General features: G+C 41.1%; 1 protein-coding gene across 2 annotated transcripts in view; it reads left to right on the top strand.

Moving 5' to 3' along the window:
• LRRC63 (leucine rich repeat containing 63) overlaps nucleotides 1–13,599 on the top strand; it is a 467,503-nt gene extending 453,904 nt beyond the window's left edge. Inside the window, exon 11 of one of the 2 annotated variants that reach the window (XM_086935002.1) lies at nucleotides 11,713–13,599. In XM_086935002.1, coding sequence (XP_086791128.1) covers nucleotides 11,713–11,914 — 202 coding nt within the window. In that variant the 3' untranslated portion in view covers nucleotides 11,915–13,599. The remainder of the gene's footprint in view (nucleotides 1–11,712) is intronic. The other variant, XM_086935001.1, reaches the window with a different exon arrangement.
• Nucleotides 13,600–15,701: the final 2,102 nt, after the last annotated feature.

The raw sequence follows: 15,701 nt of genomic DNA, 5'->3' as shown, positions 1-15,701 counted from the left end.
CATAAAGTGCTTCAATACCTCGTCAGGGTAGTACGTGCTATATAAATGCAATTGCAAAGTAACAAACAAGCTTTGTTTTTTACCCACCCCAGGGTCACTAGATAGGAAGATTAAAGCCTTGCTTCTGTACTGACCTTTGGTAAGAGCAAAGATACAGACAGTCTCTTGGACCAACCAACCTAATGTCCTGAGTCTACTTGTTTACAAGCCAGGTTTTTTGTAAGAGTTCTTGATGTGTTTGCTGTCACAGTAAATCGATAGCCTTTCCTGTTATTGTTGCAAAGACTGCTTTACAGTAACAAAAGTAGGCAGAGCTTACCCAGTAAAGAGGCATCAGATTGTGGGGAGAAAACATTTTGAAGGTAGTGAACCTCCAAGTGTGAGTCCTGATGACTCAAGAACCGACACTGCTTATATCTGGGGGTTTCTGCATATTTCCAACACCAGCATTTGGGAATTTATTTACACATGCATCCTTTTTTTCTACCCGCTTAGCCTCTCCCCATTTTACTATTTTGTTAACTGAGTGGATAACTGAACCTCAGCATCAACAGACAAGTGCTTGTAACAGTGGATGTAGAGAATGAATAGCACTCCTCACGTTATGGTTGTTATCAAGTCTTAGAAAGATTTTCCTTTTAGCCAACCACAGGTGTGTCATGATCCTGCCCCCCTTTGCTTCAGTGAGGTGAATCTGTCATTCAGTTACATTTCTGTTTCTTATGTTAGTGGGGTGTATTGTGTCCTTTAAAAAGGAGAATTGTGCTGGGAGGAGACTATGTGGACTGGAAATGGTGATGGCACACGCCAACGCTGACAGTAGTTCTCCTTCAAGCCACCCATTATCACTGGTTTCTTGTGGATGTATAGCGAAAGACTACGCAGAATGGTAAGGATCATTATTTCAATCAACTTGAGAAAGATTCTTGGTCGTAATTCTGTAAATGTGTCTGGGAAAGAGTGAGTGTGATTCGAACTTTTACACGTTTGCCCGCCATCTTTGCTTAGTTTGGGTTGCTCATATAATCCACCAATACATTCAAGGCGTTCATCTAAATGAGATTGACCGCCGCTTGTTTTGATTAAAAAGCTATTTTGTTGCCAAAGAGACGATGGCTTTGTATGCATGTCAAAACAAAGTAAGGATCCAATTTCTACCCGCCTGACTAAGTTGGTGGGAGCTCCAAAACACCTTGAATAAAATAAAGTCCTGATAGTGTGAGCTACCCATCACCCGGATTAAGGCTATGGATGAGGAGTACTCAAAAAGTGCTCAGATGAATCAAATGGAGAGGGTGAAACTCTTTAACCTGTGGCTGATCTCACTTCATTTCTTCCGTTTCTGTTTTTTGCAAATGGATTCACCCAAAAGATGAGAGTCCTCCAATGACAATGCTCTTAGAATTGTAAATGGACTAGACCGATGGATATTTGATCTGCTGACTGATTGTCTAAGTCTGATTTTGCAAGAGATACGCTCCATATGCTGGGGAAGAATGAAACAATCTTCACCTAAAAGCTGCAAAACCCTATAATAAGCACAAAGTAAAAAAAGGCAAAGATGCATTTTTTTTTTAAAACCTTTATTTTAGCATTTAAGAAGGTACAGGTATGGCCCTACAACCGCGGGGGCTGGCCGCTAGATAGATTAAGACCACTGATATTTCAGTACTACACAGCCCATCAGCCGACAACCCGGAGGTTCGGCGGCGATCCAGAACAAAACTGGTATAAGAATGCATAATTAAGTTTCAGAATGAGTCAAAGGTTTCGTTTTATATTATATGAAAGAGGATCAGGTGCCATACAATCAAACCAGATAATGCGGGGGACAGGTTAAGAAACAGGATAGACACATAACAACCACTGTGATGGAGAATCGGCGCCAAAGGATACAGATCGATGTAAATGAACACACAATATACATTCCATGTTGCGCCAATTCTCGGAGCCTGCCCACCCGGAAATCGGATATCAGAAAAGCATGAGCACTAGATACAGGCATACGATAAAAGTCTGAATGAGTCGTAGCTATACTGATCCTTAAGGAAGAAAAGGAAGGAAAAGAAAGGCCATAGAAAATAATAAAAGGAAAATAAAAAAAACCCCGTCCAGCCCCCCACCCTGCACCCCTGCAGATGGCTACAGCCTAACCCCACTAGCAGCGTGCCTGTCGCCCCTAATAACTAAAACCCTAAAGGAAGGAAAAAGAATGGAGCAGGGCATATACATTCGGGCTCCCAGCCCCTTTAGACCCCCGCCAGATACAGCCACCCCCTATCAATAAAAGAACATTTATGGCAATACTATAAGAAAGAGTAGAGGGTACCGGAAAACACTGCCCAGCCTCTTAGAGCAAGCAGGTACAGATCGAACACTTGTGAAAGTCACTCCTACCCTTCCCGACCTAGTCAATCCTAACCTTGGCCCTTCCGAACAAGAACACGGACCCCTCCCCTCAAGACCCACAGGCACACAAAGTGGTAATAAAGGAGAAAAGAGTCATCAAAAATCAATCCAAGGCGACTCACCGGCAGTAGGTCCACGGGTACTGTAGATGCTGAAGACCTCTCCCTCCTGGATGAACAGTCCCAATGTAGTCTGCACAGGAGTCGTAGAGTCACCAAGAGAGGAGAAGACGACCACAAAGTGAAAGGAAAGTCACAAACAAAAGTCTCCGGGAGGGGAGCGCCCCGTGATATCTCCAGAGCCGGTAGCAGCGGAATGTTCGGTGATACCATGACATCCTCGGGAACACCGTCTCCCAGGGCACCATCCGATGGTTCCAATGTTGGTTTCCGCACGGGGCTCTCGCACGGAGTCAAAATGGCCACGGCTTGAATGGCTGCAGATTCCTGTTTCAATCGTAAGGCCGGGTCTGGGTCCACCAGGAGCATCTCAGAGAGGCGCGAGTCCAGTTTGCACAATAAGACATCAACCTGTGATAGAAACGCCCAAATTTCCGCCAGTACTGACTTCAGCGATGGCTCATGCACCTTTTGATCCACGGTGTCATGTCCGATATCAATCCCCAGCACCTCCCCGGGTGAATCCGGCATCCTCGGGGGGGACAAACAGGATTGCGAACGTGCAGATGCGGAGGGTGACCGGTCTTTGCTCGCAGCCACGGTCCACACCGTGAAGGCCGCAGGCGAGAGGCCCCGAACCACAAACCCCGGCGGCCCCGAACCGGGTCCGCGGGACGGGAACCCCCACTCACAGCCAGCAATAAGCAGGATCACTCCTCCATCGATAATGAGCAATTGAAACGATCGCCGCCAAATTCGGGCTTAAACAAAGCCTCCACTCCGGTTGACCGGACCCAGCCTGGTTCTCCTGGCCGATGTTGTTGCACTGCAGCCCAGCTGTGAAAGTACTCGAGGCCCCGGCTTCACCGCTGGAGCAGGATGCAAACTTCAACACGACAGAACTTCTTCCAACAAGCCGATAAAAGTTTCCGGGTTTCACCATCGGAGTGCAGATCAGTTCATACACACAGAGACCGGGCGTAAAGTCAGGATAATGAACAGGATATCGCGGCGGGTTACGGAGGTCGGCGGAGCCGGGAGCCTAAGCAGCCATCTTGTTTGCTGACGTAGCTCCTCCTCCCAAAGATGCATTTTTAATTCAGGGTAAAACATGCTGTGGAGAAAGGACAGCAAAATATTGTGCACTCACCTTTAGCTTATGGTTTTTGAGCACCTCAAATATTTTTTCTTGAAGTATACTTTTGTGCATCACTAGCCATATCAGGTAGGCACTTGCAGCTTGCATTTACAAAGCATACCCGTATACTTCTGGGTGGGCATTTGTAAGGACCCCTATTACTTGCTTGTGCTCAGTTCTCCCCAACCTTTCCTGGCTCTGCTTTTGGAGTCCAGCTCATGGCCCAAGTTCACACCGTAGAATACCGCAAAAGTCTACAGAAATAAATGTAGGCAGGTTAGCATGAGTTATTCAGTTTACAGTAGAGAAGTTCCTTAGGAGGCGGTCATGAGTTGAAGTGATGGAGAAAAGAAGTGGCTCTTGACAAACCGAAGCTATGCACCCCGCAGCCTAGCAGCCACAGGCACAATGAGTATGTGAGACGCCCTCTCTGAGGGCACGCTGTGTTGAAGGGCATTACAGACAAAGGTGTGAAAAGTGAAACAGGAGAAATATTTAACTTTAGATGCTGACCAAACTCATGTTGACGCTATAAAATATCGATGAAACAAAATCACAGGGTTACACTTTACAGGACGAACTGATGAGAAGTCTCATAAATAACAGTTATAGGTTCTTTCATATATATTTCTGAAGCAACAAACGTTTGGTATAACTTAGATATAACGACTGACCGCTAATTTCATTAGTCACTATTGAGAAGGTGAATATTTAATAAGACTGGAGAGGAAAAGTGTTTTTAGTGCTAGGTTCTTGTTTCTTTATTGCATTTGGTACTTTTTTCAAGGAAATGTGAATTGATCAGCAGAGGCATGTACACATCATGTAACATAATTTGGCGAAATTCCTTAGGAACAAATTCGAATGTGATGTAGCATATACCACACTAAATGTTTCCATGTTAACAACAACCTAGGAGAGGAAGGGCAGGAACAAGGGATACAGTACACCTAGTGACGATTGTTAAGAGCAGGGCTGAAAAGCACTCTCAAGACATAAGTCCATTATATTCTACATGCAAGGCTGAAGGAGTCTATGTTGGGTTCCCCCAAGGGGCCTGTAAAAGAAGAAGGAGATCCGTTCTCAATTGCAAGAGAACAGAGACAAATGAACAGACTTCTGCAATGCACAGGTCCTGGTGTCAAAGGAAGGGGACTATGAGGAACTCATTGGGGACACTTGAGTCCAACATCTATTGGTAAACAGGATATAAATCTACTGGGCACAATAGGCGTGGGTTTTGCATGACATGCGATTTAAACTCATTGAGGGAAGTTCTGCAGGCCATGAAGCTTTTCAGTATAGAAACACAAATTAGCATAAGTGGAAGTCAGCAAGCCCAGTTTATATCGCAAGCACTCCTGTACCAGAAAACGGGAACAAACTGTTGCAGTCAATGGAGAAAGACTCAAGAAATCGAAATAACATAATAACTAAATCCGGGCTAAACATGTAAAAGGACTGGGAACCATGAAGTGTTTCTTGTTCCTCTTTGGCACATTTCCTCTGGTCTTGCTTCTCTGAGTTCTCTCCAGTATTTGTGCAATCCATAGTAACTTACCATCCTAATTGGACCTTGTATGACCAGGATGAGGCGATTGTGGAGATGGAATAAAGAAAGGTAGTAGTGCCTGACTCTCATAGTGTGGGCATTTAGCCCTAAGCCTCCTCAATACTTGTAAGGCTAACTAGCATGACTGTATAGTTCATTGACCGTCTTGCTCAGTTTTCCGATGGTGCAGCACCTGGAATTTGTTGTGACGATTGATCTAATATGAATAGTAGAATACAGTGTAAGATATGCAGTGTCAAAGAAGGTTGCTAATACCTGCCGATAAAGTACTGTCAAATTGAAGCTTATTGTGCAGGAAGAACCCTGGTATCAATATTATCATGGAAGAAGTTGCTTGAGGACCGGGTACTTTGTGCTTCATTCAGCCCCAGTGAGAGCCGCAAAATGTTGAGCCAGGACAGCTAATCTGTAATAACCACCATTACATTGTGATGCATGTCAAAATATGGCAAGTAAAATTAAGTTAAAAAAAACAAAACACAAGTTAGAAAGGGGTCTCAGGGAATATTTAAAGACCTAGCTTGGATATACTCTCCATATAGAACAAATACTACACAAACCTATCCACGGGTCTGAATAAACACACAATAAACTAAAGAGAATCTGAAAGAACAAAATCTACCTCACTATCAAAGAAAACTTATTACTGTCCTTAGAGCAACTGGAAGTACTAATCACTTGGACGGATTCCCATCAGTCACCAGTAGTGCCATGCTTTGTCATCATCTGGGTCTCCTCCTACTGTCACTATAGTGACTCTGAGGGCTACACCCCTCTCAAGAAAAGGGGGAGGTAACTCGTGGATGTTAAAATGAAGACCTCTTGATTATGTCCTAAAAATATCGCTAGTAACTAATTGACCTACAGACGTCAACAACTGCTGAGTGTGATAGGAAAAGGTGCAGTGCTAATTTTTTTTTCAAAAAAGTGAGTTACATTTCGGCAGTGAGAGAAAAGACTATTTATGGTATCTCTCAGTGCTCTAGTCTAAAAACTGTGCAAAAAGACAGCTTTCAACACATAACTGTTGTGATGATTAACTGGGTCGACATGTTTCAGCAAATGAGGAAAAAACTCGTCCTCTGCCTTCTTCAGGACCTCAACAATATTGCTACTGCAACGTGGTCTTTCCCAAGATGGTTCAGATGACCGACTGGAGTACTGACTGTCAGAGCGGTGCTTCCTCTCCCTGAGCCGCAGCCAGGTGAGGTGAGGTTTGATCCCCGTGCTAGACAGTGGATATTTGCATCATTCCATTTCCAGAGGATTTGGTTTTCACCTAGGATTTCAGGTGATATGGTTGTATCGATTCCAACCTGTATATACCACTTTGTTGCCTTATTATTATTATTTTTTTCCACGTTGCAGTAGCAGTTGTTCACGTCTGTAGGTCAATTAGTTACTCGCGATATTTTAAGGACATAATCAAGAGTTCTTAGTTTTAACATCCACTAGTCACTTTCCTTTTCTTGAAAGGGATGTAGCCCTCAGAGTCACTACAGTGACACTAAGAGGAGACCCAGATGATGACAAAGCATGGCACCACTGGTGACTGATGGGAATCTGTCCTTGTGATTAGGACTTCCAATTGCTCTAAGGACAGTAATAAGTTTCCCTTTGATAATGAGGTAGATTTTGTTCTTTCAGATTCTCTTTAGTTCATTGTGTGTTTGTTCAGACCCGTAGATAGGTATGTGTAGTATAAGTTAAATTAAGTAGCTTGAACGAAGCAATATAAATCTGCACTGCATGATCAGGTGCAGTAATGGCAAAATGGGACCCGAGTCAGCCAGTTTCAAAGCCAGCCTATTGACCATCAATTCTACCATTAATATTTGCAGCCTAACGTAAGTACAGTTGTGGGTGCAGATGTAGAAGCTGCCAAGTCTCTTTGTTTGCCTGCCACAGCCTGCTCTCACACACTATTAGGTAGAAAACATTCTTGTGTAGTTGGTTGGAAGGGATGCCTACTCCCCTTTGACGGTCACAGCAATCTCTTCCTTTTCCTCTTGCGCTGAACACATATCTCTCCTGTGCTGGAAACCAGGGCAAGGGCTCGAGCCATGCTAAACACTATTTTTCGAGTTCCAATTTTTTGCGACTCGCAAAATAGTGTTAATACATAGCCCACGGGAATTTTGCATGCGCAAACGGGTCACAACCCCATTTGCGCATGCAAAATCCCGCCATACATCTGGCCCATGGTCAGGGTAAACAAATAGCTGGTGTGTGTGAAGATTCGGTGTGTTTTATGAACAATCACTGAGCTTTGAGACAAAAACATTGTGAAACAAAAAACAGGCGCCATTACCGAACATAAAAAAATATTTAGGATTGTTCCTACATCAGAGTAACATTATCATAACAAATATCCCCAGAGCTTAAAGTTTCAAACTTCTAATTCAGTGTAAAATAAGACTCTTGGATTTGTAAAGGAAAAGGCACGACCAGTTGTAGTATCTTCCCTAGATAATGAAATTCTAAAATTGATCTTTGTCTCAAAATGGAAGGTGACCAAGTGCTTTGTCATTGATTGTAGGAGAAAAACCTTTCCAAAACACAGTAGTTAATATTGACTGTTAAACCTCCCCTTGTAAAAGTCTCGAATTGCAAAGCTCAACTTGTTGAGGTAACAGAAAGTGCTTGAGAAGGATACAAATCACGAAACTGAGATGAAATGTAAACATTTTTACCTCCATCATACACCTGCAACCCGCTCCCATAAGCCCCTGACCCTCTGTATGGGCAATTTGGGGAAACCATTTCCCACTAAGACCTAACCATGCAAAAATCTGATATTCATTATTCATGTCTATTAGGAAACCTTGCAATCCTTTTTATCCCTTGTACCGGTTCTCTGAACAATCTCTGTCTGTAAAAACACCTGCACAATCCCCCAAATCAGGACTTTTTTGAAAAATCATGACAGTCTAACTTTTTTGCAAGCAGAAAGTCAATTTTCTGCACTATGATCTATTTTAACTTGTATAATCTGTTTCTCTTCTTCCCCGCTTTCCAATGCATTCCATTAAGTATCTGTCTTCAAGTTAAGAAAATGCCACACAAGGTACACTTGTTCCTTGATCTTTGATGACTGTCTTAATTAGCTTGTATATTAAGATCAATTGTGTATTTTACTATTTATCTGTATTGTTTCTTTCTACCAAAGTCAGGACTGAATTTAAAAAACTGTTTTTGTATCACTTTTGTTAGTTCTACATACCTAGCATATATCCACATAACACCGCATGATTTATTGATGCTATTTTAAATTGAGGATCTCCAGCTCCCTTTCACACCTTTCTACGGTCTATTTTCATATTCTAAGTAAAAACACAGTGTCAGTGTCAATAATGACTATCCTCTGAAGCCTCCTATACCAACAACAGTAAAGTAAACAAATTATTCACCAATCCATAGTTAATTCAGTATACAAATGCATTTGTGGGTGGCACTGTATAAAAGGCATAGACATCTTTTATGGGTCATTTATGCGCTGCCAGGGACTGCAGCTGCAACCCTTGGCTTTTTATTTGTGACCTCTGGCACTGCTTTTGAGACTCCCGGCCTCCGAGACCTGAAAGGCAGCACCACGAAAAGGGGAACTGGGAAATTTTAATCGCCACAATGATCGCAGATTGTTTTATTTTCCCTTCAAAAACGGGAACTGCTTGTGGTTGCAAAGTAGAGACAGTGCACAGTTGAACTTGAAACCGTTGCAGTTTGTCCTGATCAGGCAAAGGGTTTCCATCCAACTTACTTTCGAGCTTCCTTTGCCCCACTATATATGAATAAAGGAGGACTGCTAACTCTGGGTATTGCTACTGATTTGGGCTGGACTAGAAGCACAAGCACTACAGAAGCAATATGCTATGTATGAAGATGGCAGGCATAGGTGGAGGCCACAAACTGTGTGTAAAGCCACTACTACACACAGATTGGTATTGCTAGGGATGGAATGACATGTGTTGTATCCTGCATCCACATATGCATATTTGCTGCAAGCTCCAACTGTGATGGGTTAAAAGTTACCCAGCAAACTCCCATCAGGGACCCCGTATTTCAGTTTTGGTCTTAATATTATACAATTGTTTTTAGGTGTGTGAGCTCAATTGGTCTAATTACCGTTTATCACTATGGGGCCCCGGCATCCCTGAGAACCTGAGTTCAATGTATATATTAGTAACAAAAATGGTTCTTTTGGGAGACATTTATTCACTTAGATTTCTACTCATCTGTAAGATATTTAACCAGCAATATTAAATGCTGTCCAATCATGTTAGGTGGACAAATAGTAAACACATTAGATGCTCCTTAAGGCGGCCAGTGATTGTTAACGCAAGTAAAATAAATGTGCACTGGTGAAAATGTACACAAAACAATCCATTCATCCACATTGGCCAAGTAGTGTGACAATTTCTAAACTAAAAGACTCAAACATTTAAGTACATGGTGAATGCTGCAATATTTGCCAGTCAACAGAGTACACATCAATGTTTCGACCCATTAAATAATTTGTGATCCGGTCTTAATCAGGGCAAACATTGAGGAACCAACCTGCCAGTTGTTGAAAAATCACACGCAAGACCTCTAGACTTCAAAGTTGTGGGAAACACATGCACAACACCATTTGAACCTGTGCCTAGATCATGAATAAATTAAAACTAATACATTTCTTTTAAGTCATTGTTTACAAGAGGTGAAATTTTATCTGACATTGTCTACCAGTCTTTCATTTCTTTGCAAAAGCAGTTTGCATTTTGGGATTTGTAGTTTCACATTTTATTAGTAAAAGTTTGTGCTTAAAAATACAACCATGCATGTTGTTCAAAATGACTGACTTAAATTGTAACACGTAATATGCTGGCTCATGACAGCGATGTTGCTGCCAGCATTTTTATATCCAGCCTATACCAGGGTCATGGGAGGTGTAGTGTAGGTTGACGCAAAGAAATGGAACTATCAAAACAAGATAATAAATGCACTAGAACATTGGTACTCACAAACATTTCTCCAGCAGCCACAAAGTATGGTATATGAAGTGACTTGAGGGCCGTACTGATGCCAGCAAGATGTAGGTCGGGGTGAGGAATGTGTGTAAGGTGGGTGTAGGGGAACCGAAGGATGTATATCCAGTGGATGAATTTCACAAAATGTTAAATCAGAAAACTAGGATCAATCCCGACTTACCCACTTAACCAACTTGTGTGATCCTTGGCATTTATCTTTTTTCACTTTGCCTCCTTTTTCTTCATTATAACATAAATGAGAACCTCAAAATACATGAGTTCAGGGCAAGCGCTGTATAAACCGTCTCTTGAGTATGATTTATTACATTATAATGTTGTCCATGTTTAATAGCACCCCAGGCCACCCATAGGATGCACATGACAACTGACTTGCCTCTTAGTTCAATATTGCCATTGTTGTCTAAATGACTGGAAGAAAGAATGTTTCTAAATGCATTTTTTTAAAAACTCTCACTGAAGAAATGTGATCTGATTTACCAAGGTGTAACCCTGGGTGGAGTTTGCTGTGTTCCGCTATTTGGTACTTCGCAAAGTGCAAAAAAAAACCTCTGCCACTCTACGAGGAGCTCCGCAAGCAGCGGAGATTGTTATAAAAATGCCTTTCGCTGTAATTTTCAGCGCTGGGTGTTTGTCTGTGCTGTGAAATTATCGCAAACTGCACCATGCATAGTGCAAGCGGGTGCTGCATCCTTTCTACAGCCCGAGTAGATTTTGTACTTTTCTGCACGCGGATGGACGGTTTCTCAACGTGAGTGGTCGCGAGAATATGTGACCACTTGCATTGTGAAATCCGGCTGGCCGCATTGAGAAATCTCGCTGGGAGGTAAATTTTCCCCACTCGCGCTTGCGAACTTGATTTTGACAAGCACCAGCGAGGAAAAAAACTCCACTCCCCTCGGGGTCGTTTTTCAGAGCTCTGCGTAACGCGGAGTGCGGAAAACTGCGCGAGCAGAGGAGAGTTCACCACCCAGGCTTACTAAGGGGAAATGCTTCTCTATGTTAATGAAATACACTTCTTTAAATTTAGAGCTCATACCCTGGACCACACGTCGCTACTCAATTTTTATGCCCCATCACTTTCAAATGTCACCAGCCACCACTGTAATTGATGATAAAAGGCAATGTATATGCTTCAGAATGAGCTTGGCATTTGCAAGAGAAACATTATGATGCAATTTTGCCCTTTTGAGAAAATATGCAATATTACATTTATAAAATGTGAACATTTTATTGTGACAATACATAAAACTGCAATGTACTGTTGTTTAATTATGTTTTCAATACATATTCACGAAGAAATTATAACTGCAGTTCATTGAAAAGTAAAGCATTCCAAGTCGATTATTTGAACTGTAATCAATAAGAAAACCATATTGTGAAATTGTGCTTAAATTAAGGATACATTCGAAGGCAAAGTGTCTAACTACCTTTTGTCCACTCTAGATTTACCATCTGTGACTGCTGCAGCCTGCCCATGTATGGCGAAGGTTTGCGTTTCATCCGACCATGCAAGAAGATTTTCGGAGTCCGCATGCTTCCTTTCATGTTTGCTGCTTGTTCCCCATCCTGTTATGAAAACTTCATGTCGCAGAAGGACTCTTTGATTGAAAGTCTGTATGGAATTGTGCCTGAGAACGAGACATAAATAGCGTGAGAATACAGTTCGGAAACGTGAGATGTATAGTACCTTCCACAACGTGAGCAGTCGACTATTAAAATTCGTCAGTGACCACCAACCATTTGCATATGCATCTATCATATATCTTTATTCAAGTCACCACAGTTAGAACCATATTGTACTTTTTAATTTATTCGCTGTACTGTTTACTAACTAATCACACATTGTTTCAGAACTTTGTATTTTCAAGAGGCATACAAGCTAAAGGGCCTTGGTTGTTATTATGCTGTAACCTTCATAACAAGCAGTTTGGGGTTTGTTTAATTATGTTTGTATTTACACTAAGAGCCCAATCTTTAGTGTGCAATAGTTTGGAAGTGAGACATTTGAAAAGAAGGAAGTAACTTGTTTGAAGGAGTAGTGTTAAGGGATAAAACAAGTTTATTGTAGTGCAAGTGCGTCCTCATTTGGCCTCTCACACAGCTGAGTCATTCTGTCAGCCAAGCCTCTTTGAACATTCTAAATGAACTCCCTTGAAGGTTCTAAAGGACATACCAATGCACGAACCCTGGAGGGTAGCGCCCCAAGCGGTACATACCATTAACAATGTATATTATACCATTATCAGCCCTATATACATAAGAATGTAACGTTCGTAAATTGTAACACATCTCCTTATTATACAATTCTAACAAAAGAAAAATATTTGAGTCCATTTTTATGTCTCTGGGAAAAGAAAGAGTGATTCTCTGAAAACTAAAATATAAACACATACAAATTAGGATACAGAATTGAATTGAAACTGTGGCTGAAAGAGTAAAAGTTATTACTATAGTCATATTGTTAGTATGATCAACTTTTGCAAAGCAATACCATGCATATGGTTAAGTCATTACACAGTAGAGTTGTCACAATGGAGAGTGCACATTGCTCATAATTCTGTTCTCAGGAACCAGGACTTTGCCATTAGATGTTGTATAAACGTTAGGCTCTTTAGTATTAGTGTATGGAGAAATCTGTCCATAGTCCACATGTGCCTGTTCCATTATGACATTTTGTTTAATTTGTTTATTTTTTCAGGCTTGTAAAATTTGTTAAGCCTGTTGAAACTAGTTCCAGGATTCTTTACTTGGACCCATTGCTCCTCTTTCCACGTATGTAGATTAGTGCCCCATTTTGTGTCATAACTTTCTTCGTATTTCTTTTGAATCTTCTCAATTCTCTCTTTCATTTCATCTTTATTTATCTGAATAGCTTTATCTTCAAACAGCCAATTCGGAGTCAGTTTAGATCTTGGTCTATGTTCTCTTAATAAGCTAAACTGGAAAAATCCTGTAACTATATTTGGGGTAGTATAATAAGACCACAACATATGCTTCATAGATTGGATAATGAGTTTGGAGGATGCCAATGCTATTTGCAGAGATTCTTTGATCACCATATTAGTGTGTTCCACTATGTCATTGGTTCTAGGATAATACAAAAGGGGTTTGATATGTTTGATGGCCAAACTAGATATGAACTGCTTAATTTCTTCAGATACACATTGGACCCCATAATCTCTGATCAGTGTACTAGGGATACCCTCGCTGGAAAAAACATCAGACAGAAAACATATGAGATTTTTGGTGTTAACATAAATTCCAAATGTTATTGTAATGCATTTAGAAAAATGTTCAAGTAGTACTAATATGAATCCCTTATATAATCCTGCCACCTGTATAGGGCCTATAATATCAACGCCTAGTTTGTTACAGGGGTTAATGGGCACCTGAACCAGTTCTACAGGGGTTTTCCTGATGTTTTTGGATTTTTCAGTAAGACTGCATGCATGACATTTTTTGACTAACTCCTCTATTAACGAATACATGTATGGGGACCAAAAATCAGCTCTTATTTTGATTTTGGTAACAATCCTCCCTAAATTGCCCCCATGAGCTAATTCACATACACGTTTTCTTATTCTATCTGGTAGAAACATTTTACCTGATCTCAAGGCATTGCAAAGATAGTTCTTCCCTTAAATCCCAAAGCCGGTAATAATTCCAACTCGGCTGGAAAGTAGAGTGCAGTTGCATTAATAACCCAGCCGGGTTGGAATTATCACCGGCTTTGGGATTTACGAGTTTCTGAACTATTCTACACAGCCCTGAAGAAGTCGTGGGACTATTTTCCTAGACGAAACACGTGTTGGCTAGTTGCCTTGGCTGGTTGCTTTTCAACGCGATAAGAATAAAAGAATCAAGAAACAACTCTTCTGTGAACTTTAATGTGATAATTCTCAAAGTGACTTACGTTTATGAAATTTTATGTGTACTCTTATATAAGTGTGCCCAGGATTCAGGTTTACATTTTGTTGTAGGAGTTCTCCTACGCACATATAGAGGTTACAGGGGTCTCCCCTACCTGGTTAGCACTGTATCTACTTTATTTTTCCTATTACATACGCAAATATAGCAGAGCGCCATAATTTCCTATTTACTAAAAACCCTCCTGTTAGATAACAACATTTCAACTTATCATTCTTCGTTTTTTACTTGTTATGTCTATCCTCATGGATCTTACAAACGTTTTCCTCATCAGTGAGGATATTGATCTCTCTATTGTGTTTGTCCTCTTTAGTTATTTTCATCTCTTTTAAGCAAATATCAGTATGTTCTTGGCTATGGTTATTGCCTCTGCCAGATCAGGATTTTGTGTTAAAAGTTTTTCATGAACCTTATGATCATTAGTACAACGGATTAGGTGGTCCCTGATTAAAGAGCCAATAAGAGGACCAAAATCAAACGTTGCTGGCAGCCCTCTAAAAGCTACAATGTAAGATGTTATTTTTTCATTCCTGCCTTATGCTCTATAACACAAATGTATGTCTTTCGAGTACCACATGTGCCCTTTCTTTAAAATGAGCTTCCACTTTTTTCAAGGTTGTGACATATATGTTTTCCTCTTCATCTTCATCAAGATCTCTGGTATCATTACTATCTTGGTCTGATATCTTCATAAATTCTCTGCCCATTAATCCCTAGGTTATGTAATAAGATGTGTTGTTTTCTTATAGATTAATATTTCTCACCCCCTATGGCAGTTAAATAAGAATGGAAAATGTGTATCCATCTGTTCCAGACTATCTCAGGTTCACTTTCCTCATTTAAAAAAGTGGTGGCTGACTTATACTTGCTGCAGTCATTTACACATACCCGTACTATGCTAAAGGCCAATTTGCAATAGTATGCTATTTCACTTTAACTATACATTGATGACATCTTGGTGATTTGGAGAGGGACAGCAACGGAGGTATCGACCTTTCATTCATGGTTGAACTCCAGGAATCAGTTTCTTAAGTTTACCATGGAGAGCAGTAAAGAAAAATTGGCATACCTTGATCTCCAGATTTTTCCAGCAGAGGGAGGCCTACATAGTGAACTTTTCAAGAAACCGATGGCACGCAATTCATTGTTGTCATTCCAGAGTTTCCATCCGCAATCGCTCCGCTAAAGTTTGCCTGTAGGTCAATTCCTTAGGGTGAGACGGAATTGTTTGTCCAACATCTTATACGAGCACCATGCCAAAGAACTGGCACTCAATCTGAGAGATCGGCATTATCCTACCCATCTAGTACGCCGAGCGCGGAAGAGAGCCTTTAACAACAATCGGGAGGCACTCCTGCAACATAAGAGATCAGAGGCGACAAGAGATCGGATGACCATGGTACAAACTTTCACCACATCCTCCAATCAAGTGAAAAAAACCATACTGAAGCACTGGAAAATTCTAAATACAGCAGCAGGTGTAATACCTCGCCCGTTGTTTGCAT

Source organism: Lissotriton vulgaris, chromosome 8 (genome assembly GCF_964263255.1).
Source record: "Lissotriton vulgaris chromosome 8, aLisVul1.2, whole genome shotgun sequence".
Taxonomy (NCBI): Eukaryota; Metazoa; Chordata; class Amphibia; order Caudata; family Salamandridae; genus Lissotriton; species Lissotriton vulgaris.
Note: the sequence above shows the minus strand (reverse complement) of the source record. Positions and strands in the feature narration are given on the sequence as shown.